The following is a 12,848-nucleotide window of genomic DNA, read 5'->3' as shown; positions in this document are numbered from 1 at the left end:
CCTCTTGTGTGCTGGAGCACAGGAGCCATTTTCAATGAAATTACTGAATTTAATTTTCTGGTGTACTTTAATGAGGGGTGTGCTGATACAAAAGCAACTCAGTGTTCAGGTCATTTGGGTGTCCTTTACCAAAGAAATGGACTTCAGTTCATGGTGAAAATTCCTCACACACTGAAAAACACTCTACTTCTAAAGACATTAAGTACCATGTTAGGTACCATGGTGCTGGCAAGAGGACATGCTTAACACTGTTCTTCTACTGTGACTTCTGAATGTAAATTTACAAAATGAGGCCTAAGAGAAAATAGTAACAGCAGATACTGGGTGCCACTGAGTAATATACAGCAAGAAAACCAGTCTCCCCATTTTGTAGGAAAAGAGCTAATAAGCTCAGTAATACTGTAATTTACTGAACAGTCTTATTTTATCCTGTGTGATTAAAAGAGACAACAACTTGTAACTAGTGATGATACAAAATGTTTAATTTACATGCAACATTTATGGAACGTCAAGGCAACAAAACATACAGTTCTGGCGGTTTAAAATTTTTTTTTAAATGAATAATGAGAAAGATGCACATAACTGATTGCCCATGCACAAAATGACACCCAGAAACACGTGTCAGACTACATAAAAGACTTCAGCGAAACGACACATAGCTCTAAGAAAAGAGCCATCAGTGAACATGACTGAAGATCATGATTACTGCCCCTTTCAAAATACTGATGTAGTGTAAGAAGTGTTTAACAGCAAACAAGACTATTAAATCACGGTACATTGATGTAGAATCTTAACTTTTGGAATCTGGATTCCCTCATTTTATTTGTAGTAAAAATGCATCTCTAGTTTACAAATTTATATTTCATAATGTTACTCAAGAAACAGGTGCTTAATGTGATAACAAAAAACAGTTCCATGAATTAATGGACATTCTGATGGTGTATGAAAGGATTTAATGGTCAGAGTTTATTACAGAGAAATTAACTGGGTGGGTACATGAAGGCTTGAAAGACCTGGTGGATTTTGCTAAACTGTTTTAAAATTCTGCATTAAAATAGCATCAGTAGTTGTGTACCTTGCTATGGATGCAGTGACCTCTAGCAGCATGGACTAGAGAGTTGAGGAGATGGATTTTTAACCTCCTCCAGCTAAATCCAACAGTGCCTTGAGTTCCAGAAATGAATAGCCTCATACTTAGGCTAAGTATTTCTTGTAGTTTCTGTAACGGTAAGGATAAATCCTCTTTCTTTCAAGCCCACCCTATGATGACCAGTTCACAGTAGTAGTGCCAAGGTACCATCACAAGAGGCAAATCAACTAAACCTGTACAGAGTGTAGTGACAGACTGTAAACACCTAGGAGTAAGCAATAATTAAAAATCTGTCTTGTATTGCAGCTACTCATGTAAACAATTTATGAAACTTCTTTGGCACAAAAAAGCATTTTCCCTAGCACTTATAAATACAACATACTTACATGCATTTCAGTTTTGTTTAAAAAGTTACTAATCATACTGATAAGCATTACCTTGATTAGCAAAATTCATAAAGGATCCATTGTATCTTACAAAGAATTAAGAATATAGTTTGCAATTCAAAAATTATTTTGCAAACTTTGAAACTGTAGGGTAATCTGGAAAGTTAGTTGTATTTAAAAAATGCCTCCTTTTTTTTTCTCCTATCAGTAATTTAAGTCAACGGCAAGTAATTTGAGAAAACTGACCTAAATAAGTTTTGCTGCATTAACTAAGCAAGAAAAATACCTATTGCACTACTACAGGGATGAGAAAAGTCTTTAACACATAAATACAATCATTACATTGTTTCCCCTTTTTCATTCTCCTTGGGATCTTGCTAATAAACACAGAATCCAAACTTCACAAGATGCTAACCCCCATCATCCACAGCCCCCATCTTTTCAGTAAGAAATTTCTTGTATAATGTTACATTATCTGTAACCCAGGCCACTTAAAAGCATTTAGTGAGTTTGCTCACCATTTACAAATTGCTAGGTATGTTTGATTTATATGATCAAGTTACATTTGTCATTCACATGCAATTTCAAGAGTTTGCAAGAGCATTTCAGTGTGATTCTTCAGTGCCTTTGGGACATCTCCTAAGTGCCGTGATAGTCACAGGAATCCAAAAACTAACACTGAGTCAACTTGAAAAAAGCTGTTGATAGGTTAAATATGCTATTTGAGGTCCTACACAACATACACAGATGAAAAGCTCGATTGTTAGGTGTTTATTTGCCTACAAAGACTGGTGTTGAGGATTCCCTGTCTGGTCTGCAAAAGTTGATAGATATTTAAAGCACTGCAGAGTACAGTGGCTAGAGCAGGGCAGGCTAGTGCAAGGAGAAACAAAGCTGATGGCAATTAAGTATGGGACTGATTTCCAACTGTTTAATTTTAAAAATCAGTCATAAGCATCAGATTATACATTCTATACCTGACCAAAGGCTTTAAATAATTCCAGAATAAATAGAAAATCTGAAAAGTCCTCTGGGGAAAAAAAAAAAGGAAATGAAAACTGACCAAATTTGTGAATTATAACGGTAACCATGAAAATAAAAAATAAAGCAGCCTATTTTTTAACTCAGAACTAGCAGTTTTCACTGCAAGTCATTTTATGGAACATAAACCAAATGCATACAACACAAAGCTTTTCCTTCTGGTGTGTATCTCAAGATGGTGTTAAGCCTGGACTTGTCATCTCTGTTGTGGGACTTGCAAGGTATTCACTTGATTTCAGACTTGTGAGAGACTTGTAGCTTGCTACTGATGTAAGAGAGCCACAAAGACCAAGCAATGATGGAGTGTCTTCCTTTCCTGTTAAGAAAAATAAGAATTAAGCTAATAATTTTTGCAGCACAAGATTACTCGACCACAAAAAATGAGAGAACAGAAAAAGCTGTTTAATCTGCACTACTGTGAATTCCTTACTATGCTTCAGCACAGGCATGTTTCATAAATGTGATGGGGAAGGCTTATGCCACTTATGCCACACCTTCCCGGTCCAGGTGGTACAGAGATCCCTGTCCATGCCTTACAGGCTGAGTTGTAATCAGTCTTCTGCAGAGGCAGATCCAGAGACTCCACCGACTACACAGTGAACTGATGTTACTCATTCCAGCAGCAGTTCATTGTATATAAATGGAAACTCATTGTATATAAAGTCCAGTCTATATAAATGGAAGTGACATTACTTATACAATGTCAGTACTAAAGATGTAATTTTAAATCTTGCAGAAAGAGGTAGAATTAACTGGAACCAGGATATATTTGTATCAAAATAAACACATTTTCTCTTTTAAACCTTGGTAATTTGAATTGCATTAGGCTCTGATAACTGGAAGAAGCCCTACAGCACAGGAGCAGCAGTGCACATATCTGCCCTGTCATCCAAATACACCTGGGAGTTAAAATGAAGCATACCCACAGGTATGAAACTGCACTGGACATTTTTTCTGTTTATGTCCTCCCTTCTGAGAATATCTGTTCACTTTGTACCAACTCTGCTAATAAATTACATTACGAAGAATTTGATCTATGTATTTCATCCTCCTAGCTATAGAATAGAAACATCACCTTAAACTAGACATTAAAATGAACTCAAAAAGGTCACACGTACAAGATTTTACTGATAGGCCAGTCTACCTGAATTTTTCAAAATCACATTTATAAGGTAGCATTTCTTAAAATTGTTTCACATATTCCTGTCAGAAAAGGTTTGTTCGCCTGAGAAAGATGTAAGATAAAAACCCAAACAACAGAAACCATGCCCTGCCCAATAATTTATTATGAAAAAAAAATAGTAAAATGTAGTTCTCTTGCATTGTTTATGGTTCTTACTAGCAGTTTTCAGTAGATTTTCAGACTTGGCAGAAAAAACTCTATCAAGCTTTTTCAAGTGACTGAATAGCTTTCCCTAAAGAATGAACTAGACTAGCTCTTCTCAAAAGTCTTCACTTTTAGAAAGATATTTAAAAACTACATTCAACATGAGGTCATAATATACACAGAGCAGTGTAAAACTGTTTGGGCACAGCCCTCCATTTCAAGAACTGTGAAGCTAAAAATCTGTCTACATGAGTGGGCTTAAGAGAAATGTGAAGATTTACTACTTCTAATCATTTAGTTAAAACTGCCATATTAAGAGTTAGATGAGAGATATCACAGCAGGATCTCCGTATTACAAAATTACATTAAAGCTTGAGCACTGATGAACCTCACTGATTCAGAAGCAAGATGTTATGCTACCTTTAAAGACAGTGTTGAAATCAAAACCTAAATTATTATTCCCATTGGGTTTGCCACAATTTAATTCACAAAAAAAATAAAGTGCAACTTCAAACATTGCAAAAAACGTTGAAAGTGCATCTGCACAAGAACTCTCTGTGATAGCCATGCTGATTCTGTTTCACTTTCTCTAAGATAACTTTAATTAAATTAGATTTTAATACTGCTTACAATTTTTAAAAAATTCTACATTTTTCATCCTTGATATTTAAAACCAAAGAAATTTTAGCAGTTATATAATACTAAGATTATGTATTGGCAAATCTATTTAAAGGTTACAATTGATAAGATACAAAAAGGATTTTTTTAATAGCAATTTATATTCTATACCCAAAATACTAGTTCACAAATCTTCCAACATGTTCCTGTTTTTCCCAATTGCCCACAAGATGGAGCAGCTAAGCTTTGATAAGCATATAGGTTTGAAAGGAAGGAGTGTGCGCATAGATTACATTTATATACACAGTTCATATCATGTTCCTCTCTCTGTTTTAATGGAAACACCATCAGGGTGTATCTCCACAGATAAATGTTAAATGCAAGATGTAAGAATGACAGTGGTAGTTGCAAATCCAGTGCTTTTAATCATACTTTTAAAACCAAAGAGTTTGTTATAGCAGAAAGGTGTCAGAAGATCCTCCTTGTAGTGAAGCTCACTGGTTCTGTGACAGGGAAGGAAGAGATATGCAGTATATTTAAAACTTAGCTTTTAATACAGAGGAGTGGGGTGAGTATCTTCACAAATCCAAATTTATTTGAAGCAGCATCCTCAGGGAAACTGAAACTTTTTCATAACAATGAAAAATATGTTTTTGCAATGTATATTTTGTGAAATATGAAAATTCATCACTGAAAATTCATGTCTCACACAGACTGAAGTTCAGAGCTATGAAGAACAGAATTAAAGGAAGACATTAGACTGGCTCTATACCTTCATTTAACAAGTTAATTCCATCTTGTTTCCCATCCTGTGAGTGACTTGGATCCAGAGAGGATTGAGAAAGACTAACTTCTGCTGAAAGTTGATCCAGACTTTGGAAACTTTTCCTGCAAAGCAAGTAATATTTGATAGCAACATATTTAAAGATCTAACTAGGTATCATCAACTCTCCTTAAAAGTTTTCCTAAAAAAACCTAGGCAGGTAATCTTTCTTCTCTTAAACTCTATTTTTGTTTATTTTCTAAGCCAGTTCTTTCCTAAAACAATGATTTCTTTTCTGCCCTTTTTTTTTAAACTAATCCAAAGGAAGAAAATTTTTATGGTAAGGAAGAGAAAGTGATTTTAGTTACCAGCTGATCCTTGTACATTGTAACAAGTGACTCCAATAGGATATGTTCCAAAATACGCTAAGGAAAATGTGTCATTTTCAGTTTTCCTGTTCCTCTACGGGGAATCAAAACAAATATTAAACTTACTCATCCCATTGTTGATTGTGCTTTCTATAGAGTAGAGTGTCCAAGGCAACAGCATTGACATCCAGAGCTCCTGGGGAAGGCCACTGATTGGTGAGGTGAGTAGTTAATTCTTGTCTTGATCTCAAGTCATTATTCTTTAGCACAGTTCTGTGAATACGAAAGAAAAGTAAACCCCAGTCTATTAAATGCAATTTGTTAAGATAAAGGAAAACCAAGACAAATAGTCCTCATGAAGTTGATCACAGAATCATCGTGGTTGTAAGACAACTTCAAGATCATCCAGTCCAACCATCACCCAACATTGCCACTGTAATCCATAAGCCACTTAACCTCATCACCCAGTGCCAGACTCAGATGGCTCTTAAATACCTCCAGGAATAGTGATTCCACCACCCCCCTCCCTGAGCAACCTATTCCAATGCCTGACCACCTTAATAATGAAAAAAAAAATTCTAATATCTAATCTGAATCTCCCCTGTCTCGTATTAAGGCCATTTTCTTGGGTCTAGTCCCTGCAGGCAAAGCAGAAGAGACTGACCCCCACCTCAGTACAAACTCCCTTCAGGTACTTGTAGAGAGCGATGAGGTTCCTGCTGAGCCTCCTCTTTCCAGACTAAACACCCTCATTTCCCCCAGATGTTCCTCACAGGATGTGGTTTCTAGACACCTGATAAACCTTGTTGCCCTTCTCTGGACACACTCCAGCATTTCAATGTCCTTTTGAGAGTGAGGAGCCCAAAACTGAGCACAGAACTTGAGGTGCAGCCTCACCAGTGCTAGTAGAGGGTGATCACTGCCCTGGTCCTCCTGGCCACACTATTCTTGATACAAGCCAAGATGCCACTGGTCACCTGGGCACACTGTTGGCTCATGTTTAGCCACCTGTCAACCAGCACCCCCAGGTCCTTTTCTGCCAAACAGCTGTCAAGCCTCTCCTTCCCTAGCCTGTAGCACTGCATGGGGTTGTAGTGACTTAAGGGCAGGATCTATCACTTCACCTTATTGAACATCATGTAGCTGTTTTCAGCCTTGATCAAGTTTGTCCAGGTCCCTCTGCAGAGCCTTCCTACCCTCCAGCAGATCAACATTCCCACCCAACCTTGTGTCATCTGCAAATTTACTGAGGGTGCTCTCAATTTCCACATCCAGATCCATCAATAAAGATATTAAACAGGACTGACCCTGAAACTGAGTGGTGGGGAACACCACTAGTGACCATCTGGATGTTACTTTAAGTGACCAACAGACTGCAATTTTCACAAAGCACTTTAAACTGTTAATTTTTCCTAGGGGAAGCAACTTAGAAACACATTGAGACATATTTAGGAACAAAAAAAAAAAAAAAGTTGAAATTTAAATCCATCTGCAAAAGCAACAAAGAAAAGTAACTGCATTTAAAAGGTTCTTTCTGCCAGCATAATGGTAATTAACAGGCCAGCTATTTTGCAAGCCCACTGTGGGAATGTAATGTGCTTCACACCCACCTCTCATTTTTTTTTGCAGTTTGAACACCCTCTCATGACCCCTTCAATACTTTTGCAGAATAAACTTAAAAACCAGACATGTTAACTCCATTGTATGCTTTCAGGCAAAATATAACACATAGTTATTCTGCTTTCTAGCACCTTACAGTTTCTAGTAACTTATGTCTATAACTGATAGAAAAAGTGTAAACTGAATACCTGAAATGCTCAAATTAGTTTTGCCTCATATTTCCAATGAAGCAAACCAGTTTTCTAAAATTCTGGAAATGAGGAAGCTAATCTGCTGATATTGGAAATCACCTGCCAAAAATCATACAGAAATAAGGAAAGTACATCTCAGGCTCCAAGACAAGACTATTTCCAATAGTACAAGACAACCTTTGACGTGCCCTTATACTGCTGTAGAATAACTAGAAATAAAAATTAATAGCATTTTGTAATTGGATTTTGTAAGTCTTCCTATCCACAAAATACGAGACAACCATGAAATGTTGCTGTACAACAAGTTTTACTATCTCTGGCCTGAAGCAAAAAGCTAATTTACTCATCTCCATACCAAATGTACTCAAAAGTTCAAAGTCAAATGCCATGTTGCAATCTGAAATGCCAAACTGCACAGCAAATTAAATAACTATTCATGGCACACATACATTTACATGAATTTTCCAATAACATCGTCAACAGGTCTGTTTTTACAATGCAGTTTTTATTCTGGTGGTATCTGAACTGTTTAGACAAAAATCTCTGTAAGAGCATATAACAGTGCCCAAAGAGCCAACATTTCCCACAAAACAAAGACAGAAGTAAGCTCAGTAATGAACTTTTAGCAGCTAAGTTTGAAAGAGGAGACAGATTCAGAGCTTTATGGCATGAGAAGGGGATGAAGCACCACCATGATTAAAACTAGTTTCAAGAAACTTCTCTAAAGATGACTAATTCCCTCAGCATTCATACAAGTAAACAATCAACCTTTTTTACTCAAGGATCTACCCCCTCACCCTCCTCTCTAAGAAATCTACAGGAATAACCACTTTGCTAAGCCAAAGCTCTCAATAAAATTCCAAATATCATGTATAGTTTACACTGGCCATGTAACAACCCTAATCCCATGGGGAACACCAAGCATTACATAGGCCTGTTACAGGTTTGATTTGAGGAAACTGAAACAGTGAGATAGCAAATTCTTATGAGGTTTGCTAGGTACATTATACCACCTCCTTATTCAGAAGGACATTCTGAATGTTTCCACAGAAGTTTCAAAACAGGACACGGTGCCTTAAATGCAAATTCGCACATGTAACACATATATGCAAATTTCCATTTGGCCAACCCCTCTACACTATCACAGACATGTTAGCACAGACAGGCATCTACAGACAAGTTGCTAAGAGTGGATTTCTTGCACTTGATATTTGCATTCTATATTGAGGCTTTTTCCACAAATCTTTATACTACAGTAACCTGAAATTTCACACTTCCTGTGTGAACAAAGAAATTCTGGAGCAAACACTCACCAAACTTCTCCAGGCATTCTAAAATAACATTTAAAGATAGTTCCAGTAGGAAACTCTCTCATGAAGAAAACCAGGCATCAAGTAGGATACAGAACTAACTATTCTCCTCTTAAAACTTCTATTTTGAACCTTTAAAAATATGTAAAAATAGATTTGAAATTATAAAATCAGTCCACAGTATCAAACATATATAAAATGGTAGTATAGGCAACAGAAAGTTAGACAAAATATTCACACCAGATGCTATTAGTTATCACCTATTTTATCAGCTTTGTAGATTATTTAGCTCTTTGCTCTTTTGCAGCCATTTTTCAAGTATTGTAAGATTCCACAGCAGCAGGGTGCAATTATAAAGGCACTGCCTGCAGACAGCAATTCTCTTGATATTAAAAAACTGGTACTTCCTTTGTTTAACCAGACTTTTTTGAAGAGTCACAGCAGAAACATATAACTATTTAGGTTGGAAAAGACCTTTAACGTCACTGAGGCTAACCACAAACTCACCACTGCCAAGTCCACCACTAACTATGTCCCTAAGCGCCCTGTCTACACAGCATAGAGAATCTCACAATCTTAATCACCATGAGGAAAGATGATCCTGCTATAAATACCCAAAACCAGGAAAAGAGGTGGATACAAAAACATTTACTGTTAATCATCAAGTTTTAATGAAAAAAGCAAATACAAATTTCAAAACTCAAAGTGAAAAACCTGTGCAAGACTATCTAGTGCTGTCCAGCTCTTGTTCAGACAAAAGAAGCACTTTCTAGAGGGTAGGAGCTCTCAAAGGACAACAACTTATTTTACCAAGGCATATTGCATTTCTACAGTAGTGCTCTTGTTCCCCAGAATGCAAACACTGTAACCAGCGCTGGCCAGCTCTGGGTGGAGATGCTACAGGGTTTGAAGCAGGACTTTTCCTCATCGCCAGGAGTGCAATGAGTATGTAGTTCTCATTTTAAATAAAGTTCAATAAAATATGCTTCTATTGGTTTTGTAGCTGCGAGGATTTAAGGATGATGCAAAATAAGGTTTGCAGACAGTATGTTAAGCCATTTAATACCAGAGTAAAAGCAAGAACTCCAAATAGAAAAGAGGAAAGTAAGAGAGACAAAAGGATTTAATAAAGAGAGAAGTTAAAAAAATAAGGAAATACTATTAAATCTGAGTGAAAACAGGCATATACACCAAGCCATTAACTCCTTTTCTTCAATCTGGAAAAGAAGACAAAAACAGTAGATAAAAGTAGTAATCTCAGAAAGGCAGTTGGTACATAGAGAAAACAGTGGATCTCAGTAAGAGATTGTGATTGTTTTTTGAATGAAAGACAGGCAGTCTGTGAGATATAGCTGAATGGGTTATCCTGGACTAACAGACTGAGACTGCAGAGTGCAGGTTTTGTGCAGTGTAGGAAGAATATGTAAGAACTTATTATCAGACTGGGGGGGTTAAACCCATTTACAGTACATTCTCTAACCTAGGCATGAAAAAATTCTTGATTGTCAGCGTCTGTGAACTTCCCCTCTCTCATCCAACTAACTGCTATCTTCTGTGTCTACAATTATTTCTATCTCCTTACAGTCATGTTGGTGAAAAGTAGCAGAAGCTGTTTTATAATCTGCAGAAAGAAAACAGTTGTACCCTTAGCAGTCCTTACCCCAACCAACACTTTTGTAAGACAACTTCATATAGTGTTTCAAGTTCTGCAAACATTACAAAAATAATGAAATAGTGAAGAGATAGCAGGCAGAGAAAGAATACTCAACAACAACCAAAACATCAGTCTGTTAACAACATTATTCTCAAACTGAATCCAAAAAACAACACTGTACTACCTATTAGGAAGAAAATTAACCCAGGTGAAACCAGGACATGTCTCTTTAAAATGACCAAATATCTTTTTCATTACTTCACAGCATAAATTTTTCCATAATGCATATATATATATGAGAAGTAAAATATACAGTCTCACCATGTTGTCCCAGGATACCCTATTTATGACACTTAAATTGTGGTGGGATGTTTTTAATATCTGGAAAAAAAAAAAAACTCCACAGAAACTGAAAATACTATTGCAAGTAATAATTTGTTTGGCAAAACAATCAGCAAAAGAGATGAGGACATCTTAATACTAGAACAAATCACTAAAAACTGATGAATACTTGGCTTACATTGGTATTTTTTGCTTTCTACACCAGGACCTACTATTAAAATTAAGCGCCTCTTCAAAACAAAAAAAAAAAGACTTCAGTAAAAACATCCTACTAATGAATTCCTGCCTATTACAAAAGGCTACTGATGAGTCATTAACTAATCAATACTAACATACTCCCAAGTTGGAAATAAGTGTCTGTAGATATATATGCTCCCTCCAGACCTGTAAATTTACTTAGTTTTATTCAAGAATAACAGAAGCAGCCAGAGCATTCATCAGGTTTACACAGCTATTCCCAGAAATATCTCTGCATGCTTTTGACTTTCAGTTCTTGAATTGTGTATTTAAGAGGCTGGGAAATGTGAGATTAGTGAAGACTTCAAATAAACATCCTTCTCCTCTACTGTTCACTGACCCTGTTTGTCAGGGTCAGATTTCCTCAACTTTTATTTTGAGCTGTTTATTTAATGGTTTATTATTCTGAGATTTATTAAGCACAGGCAGGATATATTTTTGTAAGGTACACACATAAAAATAAAATGCAATTGACCAATTACTGCCCATTTCCACTCCTGCTGCCTTTTCAGTTCTGGTACAATCATGTTAGGAGCCACTGTGAAAATGGAGCATCAAAATTAGCTATTTAATTTTTTTAAAGGAAGCTTTTTTTGTTGTTGTTGTTGTTTGTGTTTGTTTATGTTTAATTCCTAAGATAACCCCACAAACAGTTCTGTTTGCACTAGAATTGCTTTTGGCAGCTCAGCTGCCTCTCAAAAGACTAGGAAATTACTGCTTTGAATCAACACATCTAAGACTTCTCTGCATCTTCAATGTGTGACCTGACTTAATAGTGAGGGAGGGGGACAAAAGACAATCTGTAGGTGGGGTTCCTGCATGCACAACAGAAATTAAATAAAACAGTGATTATCTTTGGTCACTTACTATACTGTAACTATATTACCTCTGGGAAATTAAAAATAAATAAGTAAACAAAATTTCATCTCAAATTTAGTCCAAGCTAATATAGAAATGCCTTTCCTATAAAGGATTATAGGAAATCCATATAACCAGATACAATTTCTAGGCTCATTTCAACTAGACTGGATTTCCAATTTCCCCCTGGATGAAATCCAGATTCATTGGAAACCTATTCCAAAAGTTCCAAAAGTTTGTTTAATAAACTGAAAGTCAGTTCTGTTTCCAATTATACCTATGAAAACCAGTGACTTCTTACCTGCAAGTTTAATTTCTCCAAATCCAGAAAATGCCAGTCCAATCGGCAATTTGCCTCCTACCAGCAGATGAAGACAGGAAATAAACCAAACAGACTAATTCCCTAAGAAAGGGAATTATATCAGATGAGTGTTCCAGTTCAAGAACTACCTGAGTAGTGAAAAGTAAAAGTAAAAATAAAAGCTTAAAAAAATAAAAGCATTTGAGTAAGAACAAGCTTTAAAAACCTTTATTTAGGATAGGAAATATGGAATGCAAACTCAAATTAATAGCATACATGAATATAACTAAAATCTGTAAAAGCAACTCCAAAATAAAAAGGGAACTCCCAAGCTGTCAGTACTGTAACACAACAGTGAGCTGTCTGGACTGGTATGTCCTTGGACTTTGAGAAATTAGATCAGCAGGCATGAAAACGAGTTACTTACCAGTAGCTTTTGATGCTGCAATATATCACCTCTCTCAGATTTGTGCTCTCTACACTGACACAGTGTTCCCCAAACTACATGCTAGAGCAGTTAGATCCCAGCAGAGTTTCTAAAGGCAGTTGCTGCAGTGAAAAAAAGCAGGAATGTCCTACCACTACACATTTTCTTATTCTCACTGACAAACAGATCTTTCTGTGTCAGAGCAATGGCACTACTTGTGCCACAGAACAGATACCCTTTAAACTTCTTCAGCATTTTAGTATTCCTCCATCATTGTCTCTTAGAGAGATCTTGAACTATATCTTCCAGTAACAA

General features: G+C 36.3%; 1 protein-coding gene across 1 annotated transcript in view; it reads right to left on the bottom strand.

Annotated features, from left to right (window-relative positions):
* Positions 1-454: 454 nt before the first annotated feature.
* The window catches only part of RUNDC3B (RUN domain containing 3B), a 51,890-nt gene continuing 39,496 nt past the window's right edge, over positions 455-12,848 (bottom strand). The window contains exons 9-11 of the mRNA XM_085050642.1: positions 5,720-5,866; positions 5,235-5,350; positions 455-2,833 (exon numbers count right to left, since the gene is read on the bottom strand). Coding sequence (XP_084906768.1) covers positions 2,688-2,833; positions 5,235-5,350; positions 5,720-5,866 — 409 coding nt within the window. The 3' untranslated portion in view covers positions 455-2,687. The remainder of the gene's footprint in view (positions 2,834-5,234; positions 5,351-5,719; positions 5,867-12,848) is intronic.

The sequence above is a fragment of the Lichenostomus cassidix genome, chromosome 2 (assembly GCF_008360975.1).
Source record: "Lichenostomus cassidix isolate B80296 chromosome 2, HeHo_3.0, whole genome shotgun sequence".
Lineage (NCBI taxonomy): Eukaryota > Metazoa > Chordata > Aves > Passeriformes > Meliphagidae > Lichenostomus > Lichenostomus cassidix.
Note: the sequence above shows the minus strand (reverse complement) of the source record. Positions and strands in the feature narration are given on the sequence as shown.